This window comes from Myxine glutinosa, chromosome 1 (genome assembly GCF_964187855.1).
Source record: "Myxine glutinosa chromosome 1, kmMyxGlut1.1, whole genome shotgun sequence".
Lineage (NCBI taxonomy): Eukaryota > Metazoa > Chordata > Myxini > Myxiniformes > Myxinidae > Myxine > Myxine glutinosa.
Genome location: NC_136261.1, coordinates 6103585 through 6120129, shown reverse-complemented (window position 1 = coordinate 6120129; position 16545 = coordinate 6103585). Strand labels below are relative to the sequence as shown.

The 16545-nt window shown below is 46.2% G+C and overlaps 1 protein-coding gene across 12 annotated transcripts in view; it reads right to left on the bottom strand.

Moving 5' to 3' along the window:
• Nucleotides 1-6512: 6512 nt before the first annotated feature.
• Nucleotides 6513-16545, bottom strand: part of LOC137420997 (uncharacterized) — a 129303-nt gene continuing 119270 nt past the window's right edge. For 8 of the 12 annotated variants that reach the window (XM_078777567.1, XM_078777206.1, XM_078777334.1 and 5 more), the window contains one exon: nt 6513-8704. In XM_078777567.1, coding sequence (XP_078633693.1) covers nt 7230-8704 — 1475 coding nt within the window. In that variant the 3' untranslated portion in view covers nt 6513-7229. The remainder of the gene's footprint in view (nt 8705-16545) is intronic. The other 4 variants (XM_078777618.1, XM_078777534.1, XM_078777692.1 and 1 more) reach the window with 1 other exon arrangement.

The following is a 16545-nucleotide window of genomic DNA, read 5'->3' as shown; positions in this document are numbered from 1 at the left end:
GTCGGCGACTGGCTTTGGAGGCCAGCTTGGAAATGTGGTTTTCCCAAGAAAGATCATGGCAGATAGTGAGACCCAAAATCTTGAGCAACAGAACTTCTTGGAGAGGATTGTTGAGAAAGTAGATGGGAGGGTTGTCCAGTCGATCTTTTCGGAGAGACATAGTAAGAGTGTGAGATTTGTCAGGATTGAAAGACATGTTCCACTTGTTTGACCAGTCTGTGATTTTGTCCAGGTCTTCAGAGAGTGAGGAGGCAGCAGACTGCCGATCTGAGGGAAGAGGAATGGAGCGGCAGAGAGTGGAGTCATCAGCAAAGAGATAGAGAGGATTTTCGAGAGAGTCAGAGAGATCATTGATGAAGACCAGAAAAAGCACGGGGCCCAGAACACTGCCTTGGGGAACTCCAGCCTGAACAGGAAGAGGAGATGAGAGAAACCCATTCAGGGCCACACGTTGACGACGACTCGAGAGGAAGTCCGCCAGCCATGCGTGGAGATTTCCATGGATACCAAAGGAGGAGAGTTTGGTGAGCAGAGCGGGGTGCCAGACCGTGTCGAAGGCACGTGATATGTCGAGGGAGACAGCTCTAATTTCCTGTTTGGCATTGAGGACCTCCATCCATTGTTGAGACAGCAGAAGCAGCATGTCCAGAGTAGAGTGACCTGGTCTGAAACCAAATTGATGATCAGAGATCAAGCCATTGGAGAAGAGGAAAGATTTCATATCCGAAGCAATGATGGATTCCATGACTTTGCTGATAATTGGGAGAAGGCTGATTGGTCTGTAGTTGCTAGGATCTGTTTTTGCACCTTTTTTGTGCAAAGCGGTGATGTTGGCTGATTTCCAAGCAGATGGCAGTTGACCTTGAGCAAAAGAGAGGGTGAAGAGAACAGAGAGAGGGTGAGATAGAGCAGCAGAGCAGGATTTTAGGACCCGTGGGCTGATGCCGTCGGGTCCAGTTGCAGAATCAGAGTCGAGGGTTGACAGAAACGTTTCCACCTTGTCAGGAGGAAAGGACACGGAGTCCAGGAGCAGCAGGGTACGACTGGGTATGGTGGGTACAGAGAGGGATGGGTTTGGGACACAAGATTTAGAGGCAAACACAGAGTTGAGGCATTCAGCTTTTTCACGTGCGGAGTCAGCTGTGTAGCCGTTTGAGGTAAGGGAGGGGATGGAGGGGGAACAAACACCAGAAACGGATTTGACCAGACGCCACCAGGATTTGGAAGAGGGAGACAGATAAGAGAGTTCGGTCTTGAGAACGGAGAGATATTGTTTCCTGGCTCTCCTGAGGGTGGACACACACTTGTTTCGGGCTTTGTGAAAGGAAATGAGATTTCCTTCCGTTGGATTTGCTTTCCAGGAGACGAAGGCAAGTTGTTTCTGGGCAACAGCCTCACCACAAGATTCCGTGTACCATGGACGGGAGGAAGGGTATGACAACTGAAGACGAGATGGGATAAATCTGTGCATGAGAGAGAGCAATTTACTTTGGAAGAATTCCCAGGATGAGTTGATGTCAGAGGTGGTAGAGATGGGAGACCAGTCCAGATGATTGATGGCTGCTTGAAGACCGTGCCAGTTGGCCTGAGTGAAATGCCAGACTCGTCGACGCTGAGCAGGCTCCCTGAGGATGGTCAGAGAGATGTCCACTTTAACAAGGACATGATCAGATGATCCGATCGGAGCAGAAGAAGAGCAGCAGACATTTTCAGGGAAGTTAGTCATAACCAAGTCCAGAAGAGAAGATGTTCCGTTGACTGAGATCCGGGTCGGGAAATTGACAGATTGTGTCAGTCCCAGTGAGTCGCAGAAGTCCTTTGCTGAAGAGCCATGGCTGGTGAGAGAGGTACCCACACCCAGCCAACTGGCATGGTGACAATTGAAATCACCACATATGAGGAAGAGAGAGTTGGGATGAGTAAGGGTTGGCCTTTTTCGGGGACCGTGGTTGTTGTTGTTTTTTGGTCCCCTTTTTGAAGCAATGTTTTACGGCCGGATGCCCTTCCTGCCGCCAACCCTGTTTTGTCACCTTTTTACGACACACAGGGAATTACCAGTGAACTGGTACTCAATTAGCCGACCTCGGAAGGATGACAGGCTGAGTCAACCCCCCTGGCGTAAATTCAGCGATCGACCGGGATTCAAACCCAGGATCCTAGGATCCTAAGCTGGCACCCTAGCCGCTAGCCCAACACCAGGGATTTCCTAGCCCAACCATTTCCTAGCCGCTAGCCCAACCACCAATTGGGAGGGAACCCCAACCAACCCAAATTGGGAGGGAGAGGTATACAATAATTGATTGTGTAATTAAATTAAATTAAAATGGTATAATAATTAATTTCTTAATCAATTGTCTAATAGTACACATTAACCACCAGGGTTTTATCGGAAGCTGTAACTAAAAAATTTTTTTTTTGTATACAAGATCGAGGCCCGTGTAAGATCTAACATTGATCACAAAAAGACAAACTGGCACATAAAACTTCCGTATGATAAAGGGAGCGGGAGACAAGATGGAGAGCAGGGACATCGGGAGATCTGTGGGAGGGAGAGGGCTTGGGGGAGGAGGCATGGAAGAGGGGTTTGGGGGGGGGGGGTGTGAGTGGGGTAAAAAAACACATGGACACTGCGAGGACTTCCAGGAAAGAAGTCGGAATTTCAAAAACGTGGATCTGGGGTGAATTAACGGGGGTAGAAAAGATCAAGGTTTTGGATGGGGGAAGATAAGAGATGGTGTTGAACAGCTGTTTTAAAGACCTGGAGGGAGGAGTGGGATTGAAAAGAGTGAGGGAGGTTGTTCCAGAGGTGGGAGAAATGGGGAATGAAGGAGTGAAGGTGAGCAGAGTGTTGATTTTGGCAGTTTAACCATAAGAGGGTTGCAGGCAGATCTTGTGCAACCTGTAGGAATATTTGAGGGACAGAGCACAGAGAGAGCTGGGGGAGCAAGGCTGGAGAGGAGTCGGTAGAAGACAGAAAGACCACCAACCTGCCTGCGATGAGTGATTGAAAGGCCCTCGGAGTTAGCTTCATCGCGGGGTATTCCAATGATTCTGAAAGGTTTGGTTTCAACAGCATGAAGCCGAGCTAGGTGTGAGGCAGGAGCACCGGCCCAGAGGGGAGGCAGGAGCACCGGCCCTTTGCTGACATAACAGCCTCCACTCCTCTGGGAAGGCTTTCCACTAGATGTTGGAACATTGCTGCAGGGATTTGCTTCCATTCAGCCACAAGAGTGTTAGTGAGATCGGGCGCTGGTGCGGGGCGATTAGGCCTGGCTCACAGTCGGCGTTCCAATTCATCCAAAAGGTGTTGGATGGGTTGATGTCAGGGCTTTGTGCAGGGCAATCAAGTTCTTCCACACTGATCATGACAAACCATTTCTGTATGGACTTCGCTTTGTGCATGGGGGCTTTGTCATGCTAAAACAGGAAAGGGCCTTCTCCAAACTGTTGCCACAAAGTTGGAAGCATACAATCGTCTGGACTCTAGAATGTCATTGTATGCTGCAGCGTTAACATTTCCCTTCACTGGAACCAAGGGGCCTAGCCAGAAATATGAAAAACAGCCACAGACCATTATTCCTCCTCCACCAAACTTTACAGTTGGCACTATGGATTCGGGCAGGTAGCGTTCTCCTGGCATCCACCAAACCCAGATTCGTCCATCGGACTGCCAGATGGTGAAGCGTGATTTATCACTCCAGAGAACCCGTTTCACTGTTCCAGAGTCCAATGGCGGCGAGCTTTACACCACTCCAACCGATGCCTGGCATTGCGCATGGTGACCATAGGCTTGTGTGCGACTGCTCGGCCATGGAACCCCATTTCATGAAGCTCCCGACGAACAGTTGTGCTGACGTTGCTTCCAGAGGCAGTTTGGAACTCGGTAGTGAGTGTTGCAACCGAAGACAGAAGATTTTTTACACGTTATGTGCTTCAGTACTCGGCGGTCCTGTTCGATGAGCTTGTGTGGCCTACCACTTTGTGGTTGAGCTGTTGTTGCTCCTAGACGTTTCCACTTCACAATAACAGCACTTACAGTTGACCTGGGCAGCTCGAGCAGGGCAGAAATTTGAGGAACTGACTTGTTGGAAAGGTGGCATCCTATGACGGTGCCACGTTGAAAGTCACTGAGCTCTTCAGTACGGCCCATTCTACTGCCAATGTTTGTCTATGGAGATTGCATGGCTGTGTGCTTGATTACATATACCTGTCAGCAATGGGTGTGGCTGTAACAGCCGAATCCACTAATTAGAAGTGGTGTCCGCATACTTTGGCCATGTATTGTATGTTGACAACTATTGGGGACGCCTCTTCGTGGTGGTTGTACCACCCAACACAAGTCGGGGGCTAAATCTTCCCCATTCTTCTCTGCTGCCCAGATTCGTCAGGGCAGCGAGGTCACAGTCAGGGTGCCGATCGGTCCCCAAGGACCCTTTCTTTGTCACCCTTTCCCTCTTATCTTTCTCTCTCTCTCTCTCCCTAACTCTGTCGTGGCACTGCCTTTGTAAAGGCGGGGATCTCTGGGTCACTCCTGGGAGATCAATCGGCTGTCTCCGCGCCGATTGTTTCCGCGGATGTCTCCGCGGAGATCAATCGGCTTGTTCAAGGGAACTGTCCGGGGCTATACCACGACAACAACAACAAAGTATGTCGAGTAATCCAAAGGCACATCTGCAAAAGTCTCAATCTCACAGTTCCAGAAAACTCGTGCAAACATGAACCAAAAGCAATCAATGAAAAAAAGGAAGTCATGCTCACGTCTGACCTAATGATCCCATCAAGTGTGAACACAGAAAACAAATTGTGACTGGATATAGTACTGAGGCACAAAAACGAAAAGACGCCATTGCTAATTGAGGGGTCAGTCCCCAGCGAGAGTCCCTGGGGTGTCAGCCCCCAGGCCTAAACAATGCAGAACTCAAGAAAATGACCAAATACCAAGCCCTAAAAAATGAAGTGAAATCATCCTGGAAGCTGAAGAACGCTGAAATTGTACCAGTGATTATTGGAGCAACGGGAATGATAAGATCTTTAAAATGACGGATCTTAAAAACCATCCTGGGAATGTTACGACAAACAAACTGCAGTTGGAAGCTGTCCGGGGCTCAGTGATGATCGTCAAAAGAACCCTCGGAACAAAACTTTGAGAATAAGAAAACTTCACAAATTGGTCCATGAGAATCATGATTCCTTATTGAAACGGAGGTGGATACTTCGAGACCTGGGAGGACTCAGTTTCCCCTTCGTTTCCCAGGAACCGCCTCTTTGGAAAAGTCCCATAATGCAAGTTTACTGCACACCTTCACTCCTTTGGTTCCTCTTTTTCTTCTGCTTGTGGAATCATCTTCACTGTTTGAACTCCAGAGAGCTTCATGGTGGTGAACTGCTAATCTGTATAACTCCATGATCTTTTCTACTTTCATGAATCTTCCTGTTATACCTGCAGACTACATTGCTTCCTCCCCACTCCTCCTGTTTGTTTATACTCTTGCTTGTTGCATCCACAGGTTGTCCCACTATTGATGCGTTTCCTTCCACGAGCGTAAAAATTGGATACAAAAAGGCAAACCCAGAGCACAGAATCGTTAAATCTTTAACGGTCTAGAAGGAAAACTTCTGTTTTACTTCTAAAAACCAAGTGAAAGCGCAGATGTGACAGTGTGCTCCATGTACCCTTGGGATGGTTTACTGCACGAAACATCCTACCCAGAGAGCATCGGAATAAGTTGTAGTTGAAGTGAATTTTGCAGAGCTGCCGGATGGTTGTTCCTCTTTTCTGGACTAGGTCCCCTTCTGGATATCCATTGGATGTTCTCAATTAACCATCCACTATTTAAGAGTCCCAGGATTTTTATATCAGCAAACGTGACTGTATATGGGACTACAGTGTAAAAGAGACAAATCTCGTTATTGTTGCGGAACTTCATTTATATATCGCCTAATGCCCACAGACACACCAAGGTAAAGCAAGGAACGGCTTCGGCCAAGTCCTCATTGCATATTGTGCAGGTGAAGCGGGCACGGCGATAATGAAGATGCTCTACAGGTACGAGAGATGTGGATGGAGGGTAGAGGAGTCTTAAAGACTGACATATTTGTGTACTTAATGTGAAAGATGGTGCTTCCTGTCTTGCATGTTATTTCTGTACACGCTCCTTAGTGGTCCTTTGACAGTGTGTGTTTGTGTGTTTGTGAAATTGTTTAAAAAATGCATTTGCAATATAAATTACAGGAATGTAGTAAACAATGTCTAGATGAGAAACGTAAAGACCAGGTGGAGAGCCGTACAAGGGGTTTAGCCCGAGGAAGTCAGGAATTGGAAAGTCCCATGCACACATGCATTCCGAAGGGGTCATCCTGATTCAGGACAAGCGGCAACTGTGGCTGGAACGTCACGTCACCATGGAGACGACGACCAGGCAATGTATAGTCTTACGTCATCCCCATCAACCTGAAAGGGGAGAGGGGAGAGGAGGGGCCAGAAAACCCCAAAAAACAACCCAGAGACACTGGAGGGTCAATCCCAGCATGTTGTACATTTAAAATCCATTCGACCTCCCCCCCCATTCACTTCCGTCCACGGCGGCCTGGCCACCTCATCATGAAAGCAGGTAGAAAAAGCTGGCGCGCCACTCCGGCGGTGACGCCGAGGAGAGGGCGGACCCCCAAGGGTCGTCAACGCCACGAGATTCAAAGGCTGAGTGTATGCCCTTAATGCTGGGCCAGCGCTACAAGCACATCTTTTCAAGTGTTGATTATAGAGGTCTGTCTCGCTACAAATTAGATTGCCCCCAAAGCACCATTGTTGCACAGGGACAAATATAAACATCTTTACAAATCGTACAAATTGCCCAGAGCAAACGGCATAAATAAATTTAAAGGTCGAGGAAATAAAATGTCGAAGGTAGGAATAGGGGCAGCGAAACAGCAAAAAAAAAAAAAAACAAAAAAAAAAACATGGAGTATAACAAATGGAGTAGTGCTTAGAGCTAAGGGACAGGATCGCAGACCAACTGGTGCTTTTTCTTGGTAGTTACACGAACGGATTCAAATAAATGGAAATAAAATAGGCTTCGTTTTTGCACACCAAATGCAGAGATCCTTTAAGACACCGACACGAACGGCGTCAAAAGTACAAAGGATAAGGGTCCTGAGAGAGCGGCCCTGGTGGTTCAACGTCAGGCATGGCGGATGAAAGGAAAACAAAGCAAATCGGACAAAGCCGTTCGCTATACAAAGGTGTCCTTTGGACGCGGGGACACGGGAAGACACCGCCTGCTGAGGCTCCCCTCGCTCTGCCGTGAAGACAGGTCGATGTCGATGGCATCGTTGCCCACGATGAGTCTCAGTCGTTTTGGGAAGAAAAGGCGTCCTTTGTCTTCGGTGAATGTTTCCACCTCGTCCCCGCTGCTGCTGCTGCTGCTGCAGCAACTGCTGCTGCTACTGCTGCTGCTGCTGCTGCTCGCCTCGTCGTCGCTCGTAGAGGCGGCACCGCTCGCACATTCCGAGCCGGCGATGGTTCTGCATCGAGATCTGGTCGTGTCTCGATCTCCACACGGACTCCCATGGTCGCCTCCCGGAAGCCAAGGGGCGACGGATGATGCTATAGTTCCAGGATGATCCTCTCGACAGTCTCTTCCATGTTTACCTCGATCTCTTCCGCCAGAACCGAACCCTCGGGGCCGCCCGTCTCCTCGCGTCGTGTTCCCACAGTTCCAGTTGGCCCATTCACCACCGCCGCTCACACCTGAGCTCTCAAGTCGGGGCTCGTGGGACTCAAGCGTGCGTCTCCGCCTTAACGTCAGTTTAGGTATACCAGAACTATCCTGTAGGACGAGCTGCGCATCATAGTGTGCCGATGGAGAAGTGGCGATGGGACATCCGATAGGATCAGAAGAACGTTTCTTTTTGTGTTTTCGTGACGTTGCCCGCTGCCGTATGCTCGCTCCACTGCCCTCTGCAGACGACGGTGCATGTTGCGAAGGCCTGGCCGCCACAACGAAACTATCGGCTCCCCAGGCGTCGGAACTTTCAGGTGCACTCGGTTCAGGGCCGGGCTGCACCCACACGGGCGTGCTAGCGAGGATCGGCACTGGCTCTGGAGCTTCAGGGCCTGTCGCCGACAAACGGGTTACCCTCTGGGGTTGTTGTTCTGACTTGTACACTTGCTGTTGCGTTTGCTGTTGTTGTTTTTGCTGCTGCTGTTGGTGGCGACGGCGTCTATGTTGTGTTTTTTGCTGTCGCAGACGGCTTTGCACCTTTCGACGAGTACCGTGGGCAGGACGTCGGGAGGCACGAGTTGCCGGGGAAGCCCGGCATTCGCTGCCATTCATCATTGCACCCGCTGCCAGCCTACTTGCCGTCGACCTTGTTGTGCGTTCGCACAACCGTCCAGCCAATGCAGTGGGGCGAGACGTTTTCCAAGAAGCAGAACTTCGGCCTGCCCGCAAGGCACTTTGTCCATTAGTGGATGATGACCCAGCACCCGCCGGTCCACTAACCCCACCGTGCCATCCCGACTTTCCTCGTAGCGTCATTCCATTGCGATATCCAGACCACGTGTGTGAACCAGGACCCGGATCAGTCGTCCTTTTCTTTCTGAGGCTGCAGCTGTAGCTTCCTGAGCCAGGAAGCGTACGGGACCACAAGGTGTTGTCCCGGCCACGGTTCCTGCGAAGTCGCCCGGCTGGTCCATCCTGACCTGCTAGTGAAGTGCGAGAACATAAAGGAAGGACAAAGAGAACAGAATAAGTAAATAATTAGTGCCACGTATTTTTTTAATTTTATCAGAGCCCAAAATGATTGAGAATTTTCATTCTCTATCATCAGCTCCACAAATGATGGTTATAATGAAAACTATTATAATGAAAACACAAAATTAAGAAAGCATTTGAAAATGCAAGGTCCATCCGCTCTGCGTCCGCTTTGCACTCCCGAGAGAGCAGCTGTTTCCTAAACACTTGCTTCTGTATGCTAAACATGACGAAAAACGAAAAAAAATAAAAAATTTACGATTCGAAGCGACCGTGACCTTTGGACCTCAAAAGCAAGAGGCTTTAGTGTGCCAATAGGCAAACGCTCCTCAAATTTCAAGTCAATCAGAGGGAAATTGACAATTTTGTGACCTTGACAGAACACAGGTTCACAGGTTATTGTGTTCTTAATCTGAACTGGTTATTGTGACTCAATGAATTGGGTCATATTGGGTCACTGACATATTGCTATGACTGACATATTCATATTTTATGCAACCTTGACCTTTGATTTAAAAAAATAAAAATCGGCTTCTATCTTTTGATTAGTGAATCAATTCAGTGACCCAAGATGCAAATTCTTAAAATTTCAGGTCAATTAGATGAAAATAGACGATTTTATGTCATGTTGACCTTTTGATGAAATTATTAATTTGTCTTTTCCATCTTGTCTATTAAAGGTTGTTTAAATATTTTTATTTTTTATTTTTTGGGATACAAAGTCGAGGCTCGTGTAAGAGCTAACACATAAAGCACAAAGGCAGAAACAGAAACACACATAAAACATATAATAAAGGGAGCAGGATACAGGAGGGGGAGAGAGAGGGAATCACAACAACAGAGAACAGGAGGCAGTGGTAGATCTGTGGAAGGGAGAGGGCTGGGAAGGTGGGGTGGGAGGGGTGCAGGGGGACGGGATAAAACAAAGACACGATTAGGAATTTCAGGAAAGAAAACGGAGTCTGAAAATGGTCCATTTGGGGTGTATTAACAGGGGAAGAAAAGAACAAGGTTTTGGATGGGGGAAGATAAGAGATGGTGGTGAACAGCTGTTTTGTAGACCTGGAGGGAGGAGTGGGATTGAAAAGAGTGAGGGAGTTTGTTCCAGAGGTGGGAGAAAACAGGAATGAAAGAGTGAAAATGAGCAGAGAGTCTTGATTTTGGCAGTTTCACCAGAAGAGGGTTGCAGGCAGATCTTGTGCGACCTGAAGGAATATTGGGGGGACAGAGCACAGAGGGAGCTGGGGGTGCTCGGCCGGAGAGGAGTCAGTAGAGACAGAATGACCACCAACCTGCCTGCAGTGAGAGGGTGAAACACCCTCAGAATCAGCTTCATCGTGGCAAATACCAATGATTCTGAAAGCTTTGGTTTCTACAGTGTGAAGCGGAGATAGGAGTGAGGCAGGAGCACCAGCGCAGAGGGGAGAGAGCAGTATTCCATCAAGCTGCGGATGAAAGCTTTGTATGTGGTGAGGAGCTCAGGTGTGCCAAGGAAGGACTTCGCACCATGGAGGATGCGCAGTCGGCGACTGGCTTTGGAGGCCAGCTTGGAAATGTGATTTTCCCAGGAAAGATCATGGCAGATAGTGAGACCCAAAAGCTTGAGTAACAGAACTTCTTCGAGAGAATTGTTGAGAAAGTAGATAGGTGGGTTGTCCAGACGGTCTTTACGGAGAGACATGGTGAGAGTGTGAGATTTGTCAGGATTGAAAGACATGTTCCACTTGTTTGACCTGTTTGTGATTTTGTCCAGGTCGGCAGAGAGTGAAGAGGATACTGTCTGCTGATCTGAGGGTTGAGATATGGAGCGGCAGACTTGAGTCATCAGCAAAGAGATAGAGAGGATTTTCCAGAGAGATCATTAATGAAAACCAGAAAAAGCACAGGGCCACTGCCTCGAGGAACTCCAGCCTGAACAGGAAGGGGAGAAGCGAGAATTCCATTCAGGGCCACACATTGACTGCAACCAGAGAGGAAGTCTGCAAGCCATGCGTGGAGGTTTCCATGGATACCATGGATACAATAAATAATCAACTGGTGTACAATAAATAATGATCAACTCGTGTGCAATAAATAATGATCAACTGGTGTACAATAAATAATCATCAACAGGTGTACAAAAAACAAACATCAACTGGTGTACAATAAACAAACATCAACTGGTGTACAATAAATAATCATCGAGGGTTGTACAATAAATAATCATTCACAGGTGTACAATAAATAATCATCGACGGGTGTACAATAAATAATCATTTATGGGTGCACAATAAATAATAATTTACGGGTGTACAATAAATAATCGACGGGTGTACAACAAATTATAATCATTCATGGGTGTACAATAAATAATCATTTACTGGTGCACAATAAATAATCATCAACTGGTGTACAACAAATAATCATCAACAGGTGCACAATAAACAAACATCAACTGGTGTACAATAAATAATCATCAACGGGTGTACAATAAATAATCATTCATGAGTGTACAATAAATAATCATTTACTGGTGCACACAAAATAATCATCAACTGGTGCACAATAAATAATCATCAAATGGTGTCCAATAAATAATCATCAACTGGTGGACAATAAACAAACATGAACTGGTGTACAATAAATAATCATCAACTGGTGTACAATCAATAATCATCGAATGGTGGACAATAAATAATCATTGACGGGTATACAGCAAATAATCATCAACTGGTGCACAATAAATAATCATTTTTGGGTGCACAATAAATAATCATTTACAGGTGTACAACAAATATTCATCGACTGGTGAAGAATAAATAATCACGACTGGTGTACAACAAACAAACTGAGTGGTGTACAATAAATAATCATCAACTGGTGTACAATAAATAATCATCAACTGGTGTACAATAAATAATCATCAACTGGTGCACAATAAATAAATCATCGAGGGTTGTACAATAAATAATCATCAACTGGTGGACAATAAATAATCATCAACTGGTGTACAATAAATAATCATCAAATGGTGTACAATAAATAATCATCAACTGGTGTACAATAAATAATCATCAACTGGTGGACAATAAATAATCATCAACTGGTGTACAATAAATAATCATCAAATGGTGTACAATAAATAATCATTCACGGGTATACAATAAATAATCGTCAACTGGTGGACAATAAATAATCTTCAACTGGTGTCCAATAAACAAACATCAACTGGTATACAAAAAATAATCATCGATTTGTGCACAATAAATAATCATCGACTGGTGTACAATAAATAATCATGAAATTGTGTGCAATAAACAAACATTAATGGGTGTACAATAAATAATCATCAACTGGTGTACAATGAACAAACATCAACTGGTGTACAATAAATATAATCATTGCTGGTGGACAATAAATAATCATCAACTGGTGTGCAATAAACAAACATCAACTGGTGTACAATAAGTAATCATCAACTGGTGTACAATAAATAACCATCAACTGGTGCACAATAATTAAATCATCGATTTGTGGACAATAAATTAATCATCAACTGGTGTACAATAAACAAACATCAACTGGTGCACAATAATTAAATCATCGATTTGTGGACAATAAATAATCATCAACTGGTGTACAATAAATATAATCATTGATTGGTGGACAATAAATAAAATCATCAACTGGTGTGCAATAAACAAACATCAACTGGTGTACAATAAGTAATCATCAACTGGTGTACAATAAATAACCATCAACTGGTGCACAATAATTAAATCATCGATTTGTGGACAATAAATAATCATCAACTGGTGTACAATAAACAAACATCAACTGGTGCACAATAATTAAATCATCGATTTGTGGACAATAAATAATCATCAACTGGTGTACAATAAACAAACAACTGGTGTACAATAAATAAATCATCGATTGGTGGACAATAAATAATCATCAACTGGTGTACAATAAACAAACATCAACTGGTGCACAATAAATAAATCATCGATTGGTGGACAATAAATAAACATCAACTGGTGTACAATAAACAAACATCAACTGGTGTACAATAAATATAATCATCGATTGGTAGACAATAAATAATCATCAACTGGTGTGCAATAAACAAACATCAACTGGTGGACAATAAACAAACATCAACTGGTGTACAATAAATAATCATCAACTGGTGTTCAATAAATAATCAACTGGTGTACAATAAATAATTATTTATTATTAATCGATGATTATAATTATTTATTATAATCATCAATTGGTGGACAATAAATAATCATCAACTGGTGTGCAATAAATAATCATCAACTGGTGTACAATAAATAATCATCAACTGGTGTACAATAAATAATAATAATAATAATAATAATTCATTTATTTTGTATAGCGCTTTTCCAGAAGCCCAAAGGCGCTTTGACAGAGTGGAAAACATAATGCATAACAATACATGAAAACAACAATTGCAAAAAGACAAGAATCAAGAAAACAAACAGCAGCGATATACGGCATATATATAAGACAAGAATAAAAAAGACAAGACAAGAATCAATAGGGAAATATTTAAAGCAAAAGGAGGGAGAAGGAGAAGAGATAGTCAGGGGTTAAATGCTGTGGGTTGAATGTTGAATGCAGCGTTGAACAGGTGGGTCTTTAGTGATGTTTTGAATGTGGTGAGTGAGGAGGAGTCTCTGATGGTGTGAGGTAGTGAGTTCCAGAGGGTGGGAGCAGCGATGGAGAAGGCCCTGTCCCCCCAGGATCTGAATTTGGTCCGGATGGAGGGGGTCAGGAGGTTGGTACCAGCAGAGCGGAGGTTGCGGGTGGGAGTGTGTCTGGAGAGGAGGTCAGCCAGGTAGGATGGGGCCAGGTTATGGAGGGCTTTGTATGTCAAGAGGAGGATTTTGTACTGGATTCTCTGGGGGATGGGGAGCCAGTGAAGCTTGTAAAGGACGGGGGTGATGTGGTCACGGGTCCGGGAATGAGTGAGTAGACGGGCAGCGGAGTTCTGAATGTATTGGAGTTTATTGGTGATTTTTGAGGGTGAACCATAGAGGAGGCTATTGCAGTAGTCCAGACGGGAGGTGATGAAGGCGTGGATGAGGGTTTCTGCAGCCGTGGAGGAGAGGGATGAGCGGAGACGGGCAATGTTTTTCAGGTGAAAGAAGGCTGACTTTGTGATCTGTTTAGTGTATTTGTCGAAGGAAAGGGTTTGGTCAAAGATGACGCCAAGATTCCGGATGTGAGGGGAGGTGGATACTGGGATACCGTCGATGTTGAGGGCAAAGTTATGGGTGGATTTTGTGAGCGTTTTTGGGCCAATGATGATTATTTCAGATTTATCACAGTTAAGCTTGAGGAAGTTGATTTGAAGCCAGGATTTTATTTCAGTGATGCAGTTTGTCAGGATAGAGTGGGTGTCGGTGGAGACGGACTTGGTGGAGATGAAAAGCTGGATGTCATCGGCGAAGCAGTGGAATTGGAGACCATGACGGCGGATTAAGTGACCGAGCGGGGACAGGTAAAGGATGAAGAGGAGGGGGCCAAGAACTGAACCTTGGGGGACACCTTGGGGGAGGGGAGCAGTGGGGGATTTGCAGTTATTGATGGAGATGAACTGGCATCTGTCAGAGAGGTATGATTTAATCCAAGAGAGGGCAGTGCCGGTGACGTTAAAGGTGGATTCAAGTCGGGTGAGGAGGATAGTGTGATCGATGGTGTCAAAGGCAGCGCTGAGGTCGAGGAGGACGAGAATGTTGAGGTTGCCAGCGTCAGAGGAGAGGAGAAGGTCGTTGGTGATTTTGAGGAGAGCAGTTTCAGTACTGTGGTTGGAGCGGAATCCGGATTGGAATGTTTCATACAAGTTATTGGCAGAGAGATGATGTTTGAGTTGAGTGGCTACAGCGCGTTCCAAAACTTTTGACAGAAAGGGTAGGTTGGAGATGGGTCTGAAGTTGTTTAGGGTGTCAGGGTTTAGACCAGGTTTTTTTAGAATGGGGGTAACAGCAGCAATTTTGAGGGAAGGTGGGACGATGCCTGTAGACAGGGAGGAGTTTATTGTTGCAATGATAAGTGGAGAGAGAGCAGGGAGGGAGGCTTTGACAAAGCTGGAGGGGATGGGGTCAAGAGTGCAGGTGGCAGTTTTCATTCCTATGAGGAGTTCAGAGAGGTCAGTAGGAGAGATTGGGGAGAACCGAGACAGGGGATGGCAGGACAAGGGGGGGCAGGTGGTTGGAGGGGGAGCGGGTGCGGCGGTGGTCAAGCTGTTGTAGATGTTGTCAATTTTGCGTTGGAAGAAAGAGAGGAAGGAGATGCAGTTGTCTACTGTGAATGACTGGGTGGTGGTGTTCAGGGGGCGGAGGAGTTTGTTTATTGTCGAGAAGAGTGCTTTTGGGTTTCCGGAGCCAGAGTGGATAATTTGAGAGTAGTAGGCAGAGCGGGCGCGGGAGAGGGCATCTTTGTAGTGTTGTATGTGGTCCTTGTAGGCTTGGGAGTGAACTGTGAGACCCGTTTTATTGCGGAGTCTTTCAAGTTGGCGAGCACGAGTTTTCATCAGGTGGAGTTCAGGGGTAAACCAGGGAGCAGAATGGGTGAAAGAAACTGTTTTGGTTTTTACAGGCGCAAGCTGGTCAAGGCAGGAGGAGAGAGTGTGGTTGTAGTAGTCAGTGAGGTCGGAAGGGGTGTGGAGGTCAATGAAGGGAGAAGTGGACATTTTTTCAGAGAGGGTGGATGAGAATGAGGTAGGTGAAAGAGCGTTTAGCTTACGGAAGTTGATTGTGCGATAATGCCTTGGTGTTGGGGCGGGGATGTTGATGGTCAGAGTGATGGCTAAGTGGTCAGAGAGGGTGAGGTCGGAGCCATAGAGATGGTGCAAATTTAATCCAGTGGAGCAGACAAGGTCCAAAATGTGACCACGGATATGGGTAGGAAAGTCGACATGTTGAGTGAGGTTAAAGCAGGTGAGTAAATCAGTGAAGTCAGTGGTTATTGTGGAGTCAGTGGAGTCCATGTGGATATTGAAATCACCAAGGAGGAGGATTGAGGGGGAGAGGGAACATAGCTGGGTCAGAAAGTAGGAGAAGTCAGACAGGAATGATGGGTGTGGTTTGGGAGGGCGGTAGACGACAGCCATGACTGACTGCGTGTGACCAGAGAGTTTTAAAGCCAGGTGTTCAAATGATGGAGCAGATGAGATGGAGATGAGGTTGGTCTTGATGTCTTGACGGTGGATAACGGCAATTCCACCACCTCGGCCCTCCGAGCGTGGTTTATTGACGTAGGAATATCCATTGGGTGTGGTGAGGTTGAGTGTGTAGTAGTCCAGAGGTTGTTGCCAGGTTTCGGTGAGACAGAGAAAGTCCAGTTTGTTATCCAGGATGTATTCGTTCAGGATGAGGCATTTATTGTTGAGGGACCGGGTGTTGAACAGGGTGAGCTTGATGTTGTTTTGAACAGCAGGGATGAATTCAGGTGATTTAGCCAGGGTTCGTAGGCAAGAGGTGCGATCGTGTGGGTTGCTGTGACCAGGTGCGCTGGGACGAAGAGTGAGAGTGCGCTGAGCCGACCAGAGGACGGGGATGGAGTGACCTGATTGCAAATAAACAAACTTGCGACCGGAGCCACGGTGAATGTACCTGGGTCGTCGGAGGAGTCCATTTGATTTGATGGCAGAGATGCATGATGGGGTGGAGCGGGTATTGAGCAGAAGAAGCCTTGCGGCGGAGTACTTCAGAGCCATGCCAGGCAGGAGCGAAGGGACGAGTACGAGGCCAAGGTCGAGGAGGCAAAGCGGCAAACGCAG